A 17500-nucleotide genomic window follows, 5' to 3' on the forward strand; every position below is an offset into this window, starting at 1 on the left:
CGGACCAGGACCCTGACGCACCAGAACTAAGACACACCAGGACCCTGACGGACCAGAACTAAGACGCACCAGGACCCTGACGGACCAGAACTAAGACGCACCAGGACCCTGACGGACCAGACCTAAGACACACCAGGACCCTGACGGACCAGGACCCTGACGGACCAGAACTAAGACACACCAGGACCCTGACGGACCAGGACCCTGACGCACCAGAACTAAGACACACCAGGACCCTGACGGACCAGAACTAAGACACACCAGGACCCTGACGGACCAGAACTAAGACACACCAGGACCCTGACGGACCAGGACCCTGACGCACCAGAACTAAGACACACCAGGACCCTGACGGACCAGAACTAAGACACACCAGGACCCTGACGGACCAGAACTAAGACACACCAGGACCCTGACGGACCCCCTCCCCCCAGTGGAGAATAGAATATATTCGTGGTGAATCTCTTCCTGCAGAATAAAACCCTGTAGAAGATAAAACAGGAGACGGACTCACCCATCAGAGGGGAGGCCGAGGTGTGGAACTTCAGACCGGGGACGCTGGAGAACCTGAAGAAGAAGAAGAAGAAGAAGAAGAAGAAGAACCCAACAAACACCAGTTACACAAGAAGAGAACCGTTCAAGAGAACTCGGATCATGAATAGTGACGTCACTCCTCCAGCTGACCCTTGCTCTGGGAATCTGGAGCAGAGGTCACAGCTCTAGGATTAAGGATTCTACCGGACTCTGGCGGACTCTGCCGGACTCTGGCGGACCCCCCTCGGCGCAGGTGACATTACGGTCCTCACCTTCTGAGCTGCACGGAGCGCCAGGCAGCGGACAGCTTCAGGGCGACGCCGGCCATTTAAACCCGGAGACCGAGGTCCTCGGTGCGGCTGGACGGAGCGAGAGGGAGACGACGAGGAAGCGGCTGGTTGACACCGCTGGCCCCGCCCACTCTGTGCTCCTCTGCTCTCCCATTGGTGGCCGGGGAAGCGAGAGAACAACTGCACCAATGAACACGCACGCTTCAAAGCGATGCGTGAGCTCGGCCAATCGGCGTTGAGAGCTCGGACCGTTTTCAGCCGCCTTCATAGAATAAACAGGAAGTCACAGAAACAGTAACTTCCTGTTAGATCTGTAGGCTGCTTGTAGTTTATTCACGTGTGTTTGTAAATATATATTTATGTAGAAATGTGTGTGTAGCGGCATCCTTTGTTCTTTGATGTGAAACACTGTGCTGCTCGTTTTGATGTGAGTTATGTACATAAGCTTTATTATTATGACACCTGAGATTAATCACAGGTTTACAACTACACTGTTACATCTCAGAGCCAATCAGCTCCAGACTGGAGACCCTGAGGTCAGTAGAGGGTTGGAGGCGGTCCCTGGCGGTCCAGTATTGAAGTAAACACATGGAGGTCAAGGGGTTTCTCTCTTGGGGGATCCTCTTTGCTCCCTAACAACCAGCACCAGAGGCTCCTATACTGGGTGTTTCTACTGGTAATCCAGCCCTGGGGTTCTGCAGTGTTGGGCATGGTTAGCCTAGCTTAGCATGGCACTGCCCAGTAGAGTGTGTTGTGGATCTGGACTGATGACACTGCGGTGAGGACATGATGCTTTACTTGTGTAACTTTCAACTTGTTGCTCTTGGTGTGTGTTCATCTCTACAGGACTGACGACGGGTTGATCACAGACACACGAGATGTGAGTATTGTAAACCATCTTTCATCAAACTCTGATCTGAGGAGGAGCACGTCCTCATTGTAAAGATAACATCTGCGTTACCATTTCACTTCTTCTCTCCATCAGATGCAGAACTGAACGTGGCCTGAAGACGACCAATGGGTGAGAGAGGAGCGGCTGTACGGGGAGAGCTCCAGTAAAAAGCACCACGACATTTGGACTTTTACCAAAGAGACTTCTATACAACCAGAGGATTCACCTCTGAGACATTTGATTCATGCATTATGCTGCATGGAAGCATCGGCTCCATTGATACCACCTCCATCTGCGTTATGATCTAGAAACTTTGGTGATAATCTTCTTCACAGTTTCAAGTTTGCTTGAAAATGGGTTTTGTTTTCACAGAGTAAAGAAAGCATAGACTTCTATACAACCAGAGGAGTCACCCCCTGGTGGTCAGTAGAGAGAATGCAGCTTTAACACATGAAGCATAGACTTCTATACAACCAGAGGAGTCACCCCCTGGTGGTCAGTAGAGAGAATGCAGCTTTAACACATGAAGCATAGACTTCTATACAACCAGAGGAGTCACCCCCTGGTGGTCAGGAGAGAGAATGCAGCTTTAACACATGAAGCATAGACTTCTATACAACCAGAGGAGTCACCCCCTGGTGGTCAGTAGAGAGAATGCAGCTTTAACACATGAAGCATTGACTTCTATACAACCAGAGGAGTCGCCCCCTGGTGGTCAGGAGAGAGAATGCTGCTTTAACACACGAAGCACAGACTTCTATACAACCAGAGGAGTCGCCCCCTGGTGGTCAGTAGAGAGAATGCAGCTTTAACACATGAAGCATAGACTTCTATACAACCAGAGGAGTCGCCCCCTGGTGGTCAGTAGAGTGAATGCAGCTTTAACACATGAAGCATAGACTGCTATACAACCAGAGGAGTCGCCCCCTGGTGGTCAGGAGAGAGAATGCAGCTTTAACACATGAAGCATAGACTTCTATACAACCAGAGGAGTCGCCCCCTGGTGGTCAGTAGAGAGAATGCAGCTTTAACACATGAAGCATAGACTTCTATACAACCAGAGGAGTCGCCCCCTGGTGGTCAGGAGAGAGAATGCAGCTTTAACACATGAAGCTTTTGGTTTATTGCTGTTCTTTTTGCACAGTCGTCTAAATGTGATGTACTTATTTGTAAGAGACATTTTGTTTGTTTTTGTTTTGTTTAACTACTTTTTTGTATCTTTTGGTTTGTGTTGGAAAATATCAGAAATAATAACCTTTCACGTTAGAAACTGGACATTTTATCTGTTCATTGTCTAAACTCGTCTTCAAGCAACCGTAGCGACCTTTTCGTTGATAGGCAACGGGGTCACAAGGACCAGGACTAGAGGAACCTGGTGTGGAACCGGACCTGAGCCACACTTCTGCTGTGTTCTTCCATATTCAGTTTGCTGCATGAATGCAGAAAGAGAAGGTGTGATGTCACCGTGTTTCTTTTCCACGCTTCTATAAAGTGTCATAATTCACCCACAATGCATTGCGTGTGTATTTTTTTATTGGTTTCAATAAAGTGGAACAACTGGTCAACACACGCCGTCTCTCCTGGTTACCGTTCAGTCTTCTGTTGTGTGTTTTCGTTGCCGAGATACTAACACACACTATTGTACACTAACTAACACACACACGGGCTAACATACACACACACACACACACACACTCACATACACACATACACACACACACTAACATACACACACACACACACACACACACGGTAACATACACACACACATACAGTAACATACACACACACACACACACTAACATACACACACACACACACACGGTAACATACACACACACACTAACATACACACACACGGTAACATACACACACAAACACACTAACATACACACACACGCTAACATACACACACACACACAGTAACATACACACACACACACACACACACTAACATACACACACACACACACTAACATACACACACACGGTAACATACACACACACACACACACACTAACATACACGTGCACACACACACACACTAACATACACACACTTACACACATACACACACACACTAACACACACACACACAGGCTAACATACACACACAGACACACTAACACACACGGGCTAACACACACACACACACGGTAACATACATACACACTAACATACACACACACACGCACACTAACATACACACACTAACACACACACTAACACACACACACTAACATTCACACGCACACACACACCTCCCCGTCAGGGTTACCGTGACAACAGTCAAACTTTTACTTTGCAGAGACTATTTTGATTTCCATTGCAGATCTCTCTCTCTCTGTGTCTCCTCCTCCCCCTCCCCCTCCTCCTCCTCCTCCTCCCCCTCCTCCTCCTCCTCCTCCTCCTCCTCCTCCTCCTCCTCCTCCTCCTCCTCCTCAGTGTCTCGTCCTCACACTCAACAGGACAAGCAGAACAAGAAGGTCAGTGGTCATCTCCTCTTTTTAATGTCTGAAGTCAGAGATAAACAAATAATCATACACTGTAAAAAAGGATTTGAACAATAAGTCATGATAATGTATTTTTGTCATTTACTTCAACTTATCATGATAAGTTATACAATTACAACTCAATTGTAGAAGTTGTCGGTAGTTCAACTCAGGTTTTTAAGCCAGTTCAATAAATTGTAAATTTCAAGAAGTCAATTGAACTTAATACTGTGAGTTATAATGATGGTTATGTCCAACAGTCCAAAACAAGTGCCAATAACTGCCGATCCTCAAACGGCCACTTGAGAATTTAAAAGCGATTCAATTTCCATTAGACCCCCATGTTAAATAGTCAAATTCTACCCAGAAATACAAATGCATACAGCCTACTACAAAAAACAGTTTTATTCTCTTTAGCTAATTTGCCTCTTCAGGAACTGTTCAGGGGTGACTTTGTGTACAACTAATCCATTTACATTGAATTGAGGCTTATCCTGCATAACTTTAATAGGCGTTCACAACAAACGCGTTGCGAATATTCGCAACGCGTTTGTTGTGAACGCCTATTAAAGTTATGCATAATCGACCGTACCAGGTCGATTATGCATAACTTTAATAGGCCTATTAAAGTTATGCATAATCGACCGTACCAGGTCGCAAACTGCGAGCTGCCTGTCAGCTCAGCTGCATCACTAACCAATGGAAAACCAGACGGCGAACTAACCTAAACCACGCGGCGGAGCAATACGTTTTTGACAGCCGGATCACAAACGTGACCTCGACACTACCACGCAGTACGTAGGTTCAGCGAACCAAGTGGCGGATGAATATCGTTAGCTAGCGAGACGATGTAGGTGAGTCGACCCTGGACATGCGGCGCGACAGCTCGGAAAGAGAAAGCCCCAGTGAGGTGAGTGACTCCATCAGCAATATCATTCAACCCAATAAGTCAATGTAAAGAAAGTACCTGCTGTCATGTTAATATATTGTCTGTAAATGTATGACGCTTAAGCTTTGTTTAATGCGGGTGGTTCAGTATGGAAAATAGTCCAGTGTTAGCTAACATTAGTTTTTAATAGTCACATTTGAGCCGCGTAAACCCCGATAACCGGTTTAATTGGACCCGGAAACGACAGAAAGGTTGATTAACAATAGTTTCAATCGATTATAATATTTCAGAGGACATTTAGAAAAATGTAATTTAAAGCTAACGTAATGTTTTTAGCCAGCTTCTCAATGTAACTTAGCTTAGCAACAGGACTGTCTCCAGGACAGTTCGCTACGGTCAGTTTATGGACTATTTGTGGTGTGGCTAAAATATCAGTAGCTAATATAAGTACATTTAAAACCTAATTAAATTAAATTAATATTTTAATCTTTTTGGATTTGTGCTGGCAGGCTAATGCTTTTGTCAAAACATGCCTCGAAAACGGGACCTCGTTATCTAGCCAGCTAGTTAGCTTAAGTTAAGGTTTGCACTAACCTACTTATTTGAAGGTAATTAGCTCGCTAGTAGCTTTGGCAAGCTAGCTGAGTTCGCGCCACTTTCGCGTGCTCATGAATTGACGTCATGAATTCCAGTCTTGAAGCTCCGCCTCCTTCAACAATGCTGACGCTAAAATATTAGATTTGAATTATTTAAAAAACATTAGTAGATATTCTAGGCATAAAATATAGTGCAGCAATATAAGATACTAATACAATATATAACATGTTACTAAAATGAAGTTAATAAGAATAATTATATTATTATATATATATATATATATTATAATATATAATTATAATACAATTATATTATATACATATCAATATGTAACAATGTCTGGACGGGTGGTTTAAAGTTAAAGTGTAACATTGGTTGTGTACATTGTAAAGTGATGAATAAAACGTGAAAGGTTTTAAAATGATAAAAGCAGTTTTTCATCAAAATGATACTGTTAGGAAAATAGATTTGTAATCCAAATGACAAATTCACTTAAAAAACTCACCATAGGTTATGGAAACTACCTTTTGTTGTTAATTGTTGTCCTATTACTGTGCAGTTTACTCTCTCAATCAAGTGTGCAGTTCATATGACTAATGGTTTTGCTATATTATGTTATTGATTGTGTTTCAGGTGCAGATGGTTTGGTCATTGAAGTTTGGTTGCTGTTGATGAAGTGGAGTTGTAAGTTCATACAATGAAAACACAATTGTGAGTCATTACAAAGACAATCATGGACGTGGAAGACGGGGTTTCAGCTGTATAGACCCAAACTGTCTAACATTTTTCCAATCTCATGTGGAATTTACGCAGCATCTAAAGGAGCACAAGAAAGCAACCAATCCAGTTGCTAAAATTCGCTGTGAACTTTGTACATTTTCAGCACCAAGCAACATCAAACAATACTTTCTTCATTTAAAGAGACATTTGGGAAAGAGAGAGACTGAATTGCCCATTTGTGGGATGCTCTTTTAAATCTAAGGTATTCTCAACTCAAACAAAGTTCTCAGCTACAACTTATTAAAAAAGGACTCATTAGCTAGATCCTGTCAGTTGTTCCTGTTGTATTTAATGTTCTTTGTGAATAATTCTGTTTAACCACATTGTGGAAGTTGTTTTAATGTAAAATAAATTTGTTTTGATGCAACAAAATAAATATGATTTTTGCCACAAGACATGGTGTTTCTTATAACTATAAGTTGTCATTTGAAACGATGCATACTTTTAGGTAATATTAACTAGGAAAGTTATGTCAAAATGTCCTTCTAACTTAAATAAGAGAGTTGAAATCATTATTTGGACAAGTGAACAGAATGCATGATAATAAGTTAAATATCTTTTTAACTTGCATTGTTAAGTTGAATAAACATGTACTATACAGTCATGTGAACTTACATAGAGCAATCCAAAGCTAAAGTCAACTAAAAATCATAAGTTGTAGCAAATTGTAAATCCAATTTGACTACTTGAAAGTTTAAGGCAGCAATTGAACTTATGTTTTTAAGTTGAACCACATTGATTTTAATTACAGTGTAATTTATTCATTTCCAGTTGTTACTTAGTTGCATTTTGTAATGCTACGTTGTCATTTATACAAATATTTATATATATATACATATGTATATATAAACGATTAGTCAATTAATTATGTATATAGATATATATATATAAATATATATACATAATTAATTGACTAATCATTTATATGTATTAGTGCTGGGCAAAGATGAAAAACATGATTAACTGATTAATCGCATTATGCGCAAAATTCAAGAATGAATTAAAAACTAGTGTATTGCACTCTTATTTAAAGTAACAGCAAGTTAACAGAATCTAAATCTGTATAAAAAGAAATTCTGAACAGATTTAGCACCCAAATAAAACCAGCTGTAATTTACTGTGCAGAAGACTTGTCTGTAAAGCCTCTGAAACATAAAGCAGTGACACTGACCCGCCGCCATCTTTGTAGTCCGCTCCGTTTCATACAAATGGGCGGAGCTTCTTTCGTTGTGTTTCTCGTGCTGCGTTCACAACAAACACGTTGAGAATATTCACAACACGTTGTGAACGCAGCACGAGGACGCTCCAGTACAGGACCGCTGGAGAGGCATGTGTCCATTGTTCATGTGTTCATTGTTCATGTGTCCATTGTTCATGTGTTCATTGTTCATGTGTCCATTGTTCATGTGTCCATTGTTCATGTGTTCATTGTTCATGTGTTCATTGTTCATGTGTGTCCATTGTTCATGTGTTCATTGTTCCTGTGTGTCCATTGTTCATGTGTTCATTGTTCATGTGTCCATTGTTCATGTGTCCATTGTTCATGTGTCCATTGTTCATGTGTTCATTGTTCATGTGTCCATTGTTCATGTGTTCATTGTTCATGTGTCCATTGTTCATGTGTTCATTGTTCATGTGTCCATTGTTCATGTGTTCATTGTTCATTGTTCCTGTGTGTCCATTGTTCATGTGTTCATTGTTCATGTGTCCATTGTTCCTGTGTTCATTGTTCATGTGTCCATTGTTCATGTGTGTCCATTGTTCATGTGTTCATTGTTCATGTGTCCATTGTTCATGTGTTCATTGTTCATGTGTCCATTGTTCATGTGTTCATTGTTCATGTGTCCATTGTTCATGTGTTCATTGTTCCTGTGTGTCCATTGTTCATGTGTTCATTGTTCATGTGTCCATTGTTCATGTGTTCATTGTTCATGTGTCCATTGTTCATTGTTCCTGTGTGTCCATTGTTCATGTGTTCATTGTTCATGTGTCCATTGTTCCTGTGTTCATTGTTCATGTGTCCATTGTTCATGTGTGTCCATTGTTCATGTGTTCATTGTTCATGTGTCCATTGTTCATGTGTGTCCATTGTTCATGTGTTCATTGTTCATGTGTTCATGTGTTCATTGTTCATTGTTCATGTGTGTCCATTGTTCATGTGTTCATTGTTCCTGTGTGTCCATTGTTCATGTGTTCATTGTTCATGTGTTCACTGTTCATGTGTTCATTGTTCATGTGTGTCCATTGTTCATGTGTTCATTGTTCATGTGTTAATTGTTCATGTGTTCATTGTTCATGTGTGTCCATTGTTCATGTGTTCATTGTTCCTGTGTGTCCATTGTTCATGTGTTCATTGTTCATGTGTCCATTGTTCATGTGTTCATTGTTCATGTGTCCATTGTTCATGTGTTCATTGTTCCTGTGTGTCCATTGTTCATTTGTTCATGTGTCCATTGTTCATGTGTTCATTGTTCATGTGTCCATTGTTCATTGTTCATGTGTCCATTGTTCATGTGTTCATTGTTCATGTGTCCATTGTTCCTGTGTGTCCATTGTTCATGTGTTCATTGTTCATGTGTCCATTGTTCATGTGTCCATTGTTCATGTGTTCATTGTTCCTGTGTGTCCATTGTTCATATGTGTCCATTGTTCATGTGTTCATTGTTCATGTGTGTCCATTGTTCATGTGTTCATTGTTCCTGTGTGTCCATTGTTCATGTGTTCATTGTTCATGTGTCCATTGTTCATGTGTTCATTGTTCATGTGTTCATTGTTCATGTGTCCATTGTTCCTGTGTGTCCATTGTTCATGTGTTCATTGTTCATGTGTCCATTGTTCCTGTGTGTCCATTGTTCATGTGTCCATTGTTCATGTGTCCATTGTTCCTGTGTGTCCATTGTTCATGTGTCCATTGTTCATGTGTTCATTGTTCCTGTGTTCATTGTTCATGTGTCCATTGTTCCTGTGTGTTCATTGTTCATGTGTCCATTGTTCATGTGTTCATTGTTCATGTGTGTCCATTGTTCATGTGTGTTCCTGTGTCCATTGTTCATGTGTCCATTGTTCATGTGTGTTCCTGTGTCCATTGTTCATGTGTTCATTGTTCATGTGTCCATTGTTCATGTGTGTTCCTGTGTTCATTGTTCATGTGTGTTCCTGTGTTCCTGTGTTCATGTGTTCATTGTTCATGTGTTCATTGTTCATTTGTCCATTGTTCATGTGTTCATTGTTCATTTGTCCATTGTTCATGTGTTCATTGTTCATGTGTCCATTGTTCATGTGTCCATTGTTCATGTGTTCATTGTTCATGTGTTCATTGTTCATGTGTCCATTGTTCATGTGTTCATTGTTCATGTGTCCATTGTTCATGTGTCCATTGTTCATGTGTGTTCCTGTGTTCATTGTTCATGTTCATGTGTCCATTGTTCATGTGTCCATTGTTCATGTGTGTTCCTGTGTTCATTGTTCATGTTCATGTGTCCATTGTTCATGTGTCCATTGTTCATGTGTCCATTGTTCATGTGTGTTCCTGTGTTCATTGTTCATGTGTTCATTGTTCATGTGTCCATTGTTCATGTGTGTTCCTGTGTTCCTGTGTTCATGTGTTCATTGTTCATGTGTTCATTGTTCATTTGTCCATTGTTCATGTGTTCATTGTTCATTTGTCCATTGTTCATGTGTCAATTGTTCATGTGTTCATTGTTCATGTGTCCATTGTTCATGTGTTCATTGTTCATGTGTCCATTGTTCATGTGTTCATTGTTTATGTGTTCATTGTTCATGTGTGTTCCTGTGTCCATTGTTCATGTGTCCATTGTTCATGTGTCCATTGTTCCTGTGTTCATTGTTTATGTGTTCATTGTTCCTGTGTCCATTGTTCATGTGTTCATTGTTTATGTGTTCATTGTTCATTTGTGTTCCTGTGTCCATTGTTCATGTGTCCATTGTTCATGTGTCCATTGTTCATGTGTCCATTGTTCATGTGTCCATTGTTCATGTGTGTTCCTGTGTTCATTGTTTATGTGTTCATTGTTCATGTGTTCATTGTTTATGTGTTCCTGTGTTCATTGTTCATGTGTCCATTGTTCATGTGTCCATTGTTCATGTGTCCATTGTTCATGTGTTCATTGTTTATGTGTTCCTGTGTTCATTGTTCATGTGTCCATTGTTCTTGTGTTCATTAATGGGTTGCTGCGTTAACGTGCCCAGCCCTAGTATTTATATATAAAATGTGTGTCTACTCTAATTGATTGCACATTTAATTTTTTTTAAGAAAATGCTTATTAACATTTAGGAGTTTCAGAACGCCTGTCGGTGAGATCATTAAACACCAGATATTAAAAAAGGTGGTTTGTAAAACTGATTCTTGGCTTATTTACATTCTGTCATTTTTCTCCTCTAAAATAATGTCCATATGTCGTGACAGTCAGATGGCAGATCCAGAGTCAGAGGTTCCAGAGAGGGAACAGTCACCTGTTCTTCCCCCAGTCAGCAGCCCTGAAGGAGGGCCGGAGGAGGAGGAAGAGGAAGGAGGAGGAGGAGGAGGACCTCCTCTGCTTCATGTCCACAGAGGTTTAGACAACACACTGAATCATAAACTGAATCTTTGGTTTTTGGTCCACTTTTAACAGCGTTCTTCAAACCAGGTCCAGGAGGACGTCGGCGAATCGGAGGCCAGAACCTGAGAGTCCCTGATCTCACGTCTCCTCCGCCCACCGGGACCTCCGTGAGTGAACAGTTCTGGCAGCCGGCCACTGGAGGCGCTGTTACGTGTTGAGTGACGTCACTCGAGGACGTGACTCTAGTGACGTCACTAGAGTCACGTCCTCGAGTGACTTCACTAGAGTCACGTCCTCGAGTGACTTCACTAGAGTCACGTCCTCGAGTCGACTGAGAACGTGACTCTAGTGAAGTCACTAGAGTCACGTCCTCGAGTCGACTGAGGACGTGACTCTAGTGAAGTCACTAGAGTCACGTCCTCGAGTCGACTGAGGACGTGACTCTAGTGACGTCACTAGAGTCACGTTCTCGAGTGACTTCACTAGAGTCACGTCCTCGAGTGACTTCACTAGAGTCACGTCCTCGAGTCGACTGAGAACGTGACTCTAGTGAAGTCACTAGAGTCACGTCCTCGAGTCGACTGAGGACGTGACTCTAGTGACGTCACTAGAGTCACGTCCTCGAGTGACTTCACTAGAGTCACGTCCTCGAGTGACTTCACTAGAGTCACGTCCTCGAGTGACTTCACTAGAGTCACGTCCTCGAGTGACTTCACTAGAGTCACGTCCTCGAGTGACTTCACTAGAGTCACGTCCTCGAGTGACTTCACTAGAGTCACGTCCTCTAGTGAAGTCACTAGAGTCACGTCCTCGAGTCGACTGAGGACGTCGACTCGAGTCGAAGTCACTCGAGGACGTCGACTAGAGTGACGTCACTCGAGTCGACGTCCTCGAGTGACGTCACTCTAGTCGACGTCCTGAAGACTTTAGACCCTTTTGGAAGGGGTAAAAAGAAGTGCTACCTGCGTAATACAAACCAATCGCTGACTGAACTGGTGACAACCAAATGCATTGTGGGTAACGTAGGCATCAAGTATTAACAAGGAAGAGGAACTTGTGCAACAAAGGATTTTAAACACAATACTCATAACGTAATATACACTTGTGACTACATTCCTTCTCCACGCGGTGCGAACGCGTATCCTTCAGGGACTACTTTCTCTCTCCAGGTGTCCGGCAAGAGGCCGGCGCTGCCGTCCAATGAGGCGAGGAGAGAGATGGCGAAGCGCGCCCGAGCCGTGAAGGAGGAGAGGCGAGCGGCGCTGGACTCGCGTCACAGATACCTGATCGGCAGGTTGGTGGACGCCGGGCCGCTGGAGGAGGCGGAGGTGGAGGACTCCATCATCTCTGATGACGAGGTATCATCAAGACCTATATTTAATACAGAATACACCATTAAAGGCCCTCATCTCTTTGGGTACACACAATAATTATAATATAACTATAGTATTATTATAACAATAATGTAACTAATAATAAATAAATTATATAACAATAATTATAATAATATAAAATACCAAGAAAACAAAATATATCGATGATAATCATGATGATGATATTACTAATAATTATTGAGATGATATATACTGTACATATTATAATTATAATAAAAATATTAACAATACAAACATAATAAAGATGATCATAATAATACTTATAATAGAAAAATAGCAAAACGTACAACAAAATATAACAATGACAATAATAATGGTAGTCAAAATATGAATTTCAATTATTTTAATATGATATATTAGATAATAATATCAAACAAAAGAAATACAAATCTAACATTGATAATAGTAATAATAATAATAATAGTACAAATAGTGCTGATATTATTAATAATAGTTAATAATAAAAAAAAACTGACCATAATGATGATAATGTTAATATGCATAATAATAATGATTAATAATGGATGTATTCATAATAATATATAACACAAAAGTAAAAATCGAACAATGATAATATTAATAATAACAATAATAATAAAAATAATAGTATATAATTGGTGATAATAATGATGATGATAGTAAAAATATGAATTGCAATTGTGATATATATGATGATAATAATATTAATAATAATGTAAAACTAAAGCAATACAAATATAACGATGATAATAATATGAAGTTGCATTATTCATGTTCTTTTCAGTTCAGTCTGGTCGGTGATTTCTTCGCTGCCAACGGATCCAGGAAGCTGATCTTCTTCTATCAGAATGTGAAGCAGGTGAACCGGTCCTCCTTCCTCTTCCCTCCGCGTCCGCCACCTCCTCCCTTCTGCTCAAGGTCAATGTGTTCCTCCTCAGAACCCGTCCTCCAGTCACCCGTCCTCCAGTCACCCGTCCTCCAGTCACCCGTCCTCCAGTCACCCGTCCTCCAGTCACCCGTCCTCCAGTCACCCGTCCTCCAGTCACCCGTCCTCCAGTCACCCGTCCTCAGCCGGGGCTCAGAGGAAGCTCTTCCTCACCACAGGGAGCTCTGAGGTGGGCGTAACTCCACCAGACTTGTCTGAGAACCAATGTGTGAGTGTGTCGGGTTGCTTAGTGTTTAAGGACGGGACCAGGTTCCCAATGGAGACCAGGCCGCCCCGCCTGTTCGATGCTCTCCATTGTCCGGCCCGGAGGTGACAGCGGTTCTGCGTGAGTGGGCGTGGAGTTGCTTTGTTGGGCGGTTAGCCAGGTGACACCAAACACCTTCAGCATTACACAACAGCTCTGATTCAAAGTGTTATGACTACTTTGAGAACACTTCTGGTTTTCATTTGCTTTACGCACCAGGAGAACATGTGTAGCCGGATGAAACCCTGGTAGAACAAACATGATGAATACGAGGTTATTCAAAACGGTCTCAAGCTGGCGAGATGTCCTCGGGTACCCAGAGACTGTTTACAGGAAGAGGACGTCGCCATGGTGACTGCTTTATGGTCTGTTTTTACTAAATGAACATTACGCTGTATTGAAGAAGACTTGAAACTAGAGATTGAGACCATAAACTCACAATGGTGTGGGGTCAGTGGAGGAGCGGGTGGTCTTTCTATCAGAGGACCGGCGGTTCGATCCCTGGCTCCACTGGTCCATGTCGATGTGTCTTTGGGCTAAACACTTAACCCCAGGATTGCTCCCCTAAACGGAGCCTGAATGTTAGTGACTCCAGATGGGCAGGTGGCCAGTTGTTGTTGTTGTTGTTGTTGTTGTCATCAGAACTTTCCCACAAAGTCTGGACCAACTGATTAGACCTTTGCGTTCTCACTAGCAGCTCCTCTGGGGTCGATCAAAGAAATCCTCTTAAATGTCAGCACCACTTTTTTTCTGGTTAATGGTTTTTTGGGTCCAGATGAACTGATGATTTTAGATCCATGAAGCCCGGTTCAGACGGTCCTCTGGCTGCAGCACTGAGACACGAGAGGGTTCCTCAGTCTTCTGATTACCATGAAACTAAACACTGGTTTCTCTCTCCAGCCTCTACTGGGGAAGTGTCTGTTCTTCCTGAGAACCAACGACAAGGCGATCACCACCGCCAACGTGCAGCAGGTCTGTAGCTCCACTCGCTCCAGATCCTCCAAACCTTCAGGAGGAGACTCTGTTGACTCGTTGCCTGCTTGTGTCCGAAGGAGGTGAACTTCGGCATGTTGGACTGCAGTGACGGCGGCAGCCTCCTGGACGGTCTGGAGACCCTGCTGGCTCACGTCATGTTGCCGGCCCTCCGGTCTCAGCAGGTACGCAGCATCCATTCTGTAAGATCTCAGAAAGCGTGTATTGTTTCAGCGGCGATGTCACCTGAATGAACCCTGAAAGGATTGCTATGCATCCTCGTCGGCTACAGCCATGGCTGGCCGGATGTTTGTCCAACCGTCAATGAATCGCTTTAAATTAACAAACTTTGACTTCGAGGTGAACTGGTTTCCTTAATGAGACCCAAGACGTGACCTTCCCTCTGCAGGCCTGGGGCTCCGTTCAGGACGCCGTCTCCTGTCCAGGCGTCCAGTCCTTTCTGTCTTCCGTGGATCAGTTCGTCTGTAACCTGAGCTCGGCCAGAGTCAACGTGGACGGGAAGTTCCAGCTGCAGCCGGTCGTCCTTCCCGAAGCCATCGAGCAGCTGAGCAGCCCAGCAGACTACACGGCGGCAGGTAGGGGGTCAACCACCTGAAGGCCTTCCACCTGCTCCAGTGATACAGCCAGCTTCCGTTTAGCACAGGTCTTCAAGGGTTCTTTGTAAGACATGGAGTTCCAGGGAGAACCCTTTTCATTCAGAGAACCCTTTGTAAGAAAAAGTTCTTCAAGGATTGTTAAAAGTGTGCATGTTAAAATGGGATCACTTAGTAGAACTTCCTGGTTTGGTTCTAGAGAAACCCTTAGAATATAAAAGGGTTCTTAGTAGAAGTTCCTGGTTTGGTTCTAGATAAACCCTAAGAATATAAAAGGGTTCTTAGTAGAACTTCCTGGTTTGGTTCTAGATAAACCATTAGAATATAAAAGGGTTCTTAGTAGAACTTCCTGGTTTGGTTCTAATTAAACCCTTAGAATATAAAAGGGTTCTTAGTAGAAGTTCCCGGTTTGGTTCTAGATAAACCCTAAGAATATAAAAGGGTTCTTAGTAGAACTTCCTGGTTTGGTTCTAGATAAACCATTAGAATATAAAAGGGTTCTTAGTAGAACTTCCTGGTTTGGTTCTAGATAAACCATTAGAATATAAAAGGGTTCTTAGTAGAACTTCCTGGTTTGGTTCTAATTAAACCCTTAGAATATAAAAGGGTTCTTAGTAGAACTTCCTGGTTTGGTTCTAGATAAACCCTTAGAATATAAAAGGGTTCTTAGTAGAACTTCCTGGTTTGGTTCTAGATAAACCCTTAGAATATAAAAGGGTTCTTAGTAGAACTTCCTGGTTTGGTTCTAGAGAAACCCTTAGAATATAAAAGGGTTCTTAGTAGAAGTTCCTGGTTTGGTTCTAGATAAACCCTAAGAATATAAAAGGGTTCTTAGTAGAACTTCCTGGTTTGGTTCTAGATAAACCATTAGAATATAAAAGGGTTCTTAGTAGAACTTCCTGGTTTGGTTCTAATTAAACCCTTAGAATATAAAAGGGTTCTTAGTAGAAGTTCCCGGTTTGGTTCTAGATAAACCCTAAGAATATAAAAGGGTTCTTAGTAGAACTTCCTGGTTTGGTTCTAGATAAACCATTAGAATATAAAAGGGTTCTTAGTAGAACTTCCTGGTTTGGTTCTAGATAAACCATTAGAATATAAAAGGGTTCTTAGTAGAACTTCCTGGTTTGGTTCTAATTAAACCCTTAGAATATAAAAGGGTTCTTAGTAGAACTTCCTGGTTTGGTTCTAGATAAACCCTTAGAATATAAAAGGGTTCTTAGTAGAACTTCCTGGTTTGGTTCTAGATAAACCCTTAGAATATAAAAGGGTTCTTAGTAGAACTTCCTGGTTTGGTTCTAGAGAAACCCTTAGAATATAAAAGGGTTCTTAGTAGAAGTTCCTGGTTTGGTTCTAGATAAACCCTAAGAATATAAAAGGGTTCTTAGTAGAACTTCCTGGTTTGGTTCTAGATAAACCATTAGAATATAAAAGGGTTCTTAGTAGAACTTCCTGGTTTGGTTCTAATTAAACCCTTAGAATATAAAAGGGTTCTTAGTAGAAGTTCCCGGTTTGGTTCTAGATAAACCCTAAGAATATAAAAGGGTTCTTAGTAGAACTTCCTGGTTTGGTTCTAGATAAACCATTAGAATATAAAAGGGTTCTTAGTAGAACTTCCTGGTTTGGTTCTAATTAAACCCTTAGAATATAAAAGGGTTCTTAGTAGAACTTCCTGGTTTGGTTCTAGATAAACCCTTAGAATATAAAAGGGTTCTTAGTAGAACTTCCTGGTTTGGTTCTAGATAAACCCTTAGAATATAAAAGGGTTCTTAGTAGAACTTCCTGGTTTGGTTCTAGTTAAACCCTTAGAATATAAAAGGGTTCTTAGTAGAACTTCCTGGTTTGGTTCTAGTTAAACCCTTAGAATATAAAAGGGTTCTTAGTAGAACTTCCTGGTTTGGTTCTAGTTAAACCCTTAGAATATAAAGGGGTTCTCGTTTGTTTGTCCCACTGTTTCTCAGGGACCCAACAGGAAGTGTTATTCTATACCAAAGCTCATCAAGGATTTGTAAAGTTGCAACGTCTTGAGTGTGAAGCAACTTGAGCCGCTTCATGATCTCGTCTGTTGTTATCAACCTGGTTGTTTTGATTGTGCTCTGCTCTCAGCCAATAACAGCGAGCTGGTGGAGTGCTTGGAGGGCGTGGTCTCTGTGTGGACCAATCAGATCAAGCAGGTACTGACGGACAGCGAGCAGATGAGGAAGGAGGCCGATGACGTCGGGCCGTCTGCTGAGCTGGAGCACTGGAAGAGACGCATGGTCACCTTCACCAGGTGGACAAGGGTTCAACCTCCTTAAGGGTTCAACGTCCTCAATGGTTCA

At 41.9% G+C, this 17500-nt stretch overlaps 2 protein-coding genes across 3 annotated transcripts in view; one reads left to right on the plus strand and one right to left on the minus strand.

Annotated features, from left to right (window-relative positions):
* The window catches only part of eci2 (enoyl-CoA delta isomerase 2), a 14846-nt gene extending 13888 nt beyond the window's left edge, over positions 1–958 (minus strand). The window contains exons 1-2 of one of the 2 annotated variants that reach the window (XM_034560126.1): positions 807–958; positions 515–567 (exon numbers count right to left, since the gene is read on the minus strand). In XM_034560126.1, the coding sequence (XP_034416017.1) occupies positions 515–567; positions 807–862 (109 nt within the window). In that variant the 5' untranslated portion in view covers positions 863–958. Of the gene's footprint in view, positions 1–514; positions 568–738 lie in introns of both variants that reach the window. The other variant, XM_034560127.1, reaches the window with a different exon arrangement.
* A 4121-nt stretch (positions 959–5079) lies between these two features.
* Positions 5080–17500, plus strand: part of dnah5l (dynein, axonemal, heavy chain 5 like) — a 67429-nt gene continuing 55008 nt past the window's right edge. Inside the window, exons 1-8 of the mRNA XM_034560692.1 lie at positions 5080–5118; positions 12203–12391; positions 13191–13265; positions 13345–13521; positions 14497–14568; positions 14649–14753; positions 14978–15164; positions 17286–17451. Coding sequence (XP_034416583.1) covers positions 5080–5118; positions 12203–12391; positions 13191–13265; positions 13345–13521; positions 14497–14568; positions 14649–14753; positions 14978–15164; positions 17286–17451 — 1010 coding nt within the window. The remainder of the gene's footprint in view (positions 5119–12202; positions 12392–13190; positions 13266–13344; positions 13522–14496; positions 14569–14648; positions 14754–14977; positions 15165–17285; positions 17452–17500) is intronic.

Source organism: Cyclopterus lumpus, chromosome 20, assembly GCF_009769545.1.
Source record: "Cyclopterus lumpus isolate fCycLum1 chromosome 20, fCycLum1.pri, whole genome shotgun sequence".
NCBI classification, from domain to species: Eukaryota; Metazoa; Chordata; class Actinopteri; order Perciformes; family Cyclopteridae; genus Cyclopterus; species Cyclopterus lumpus.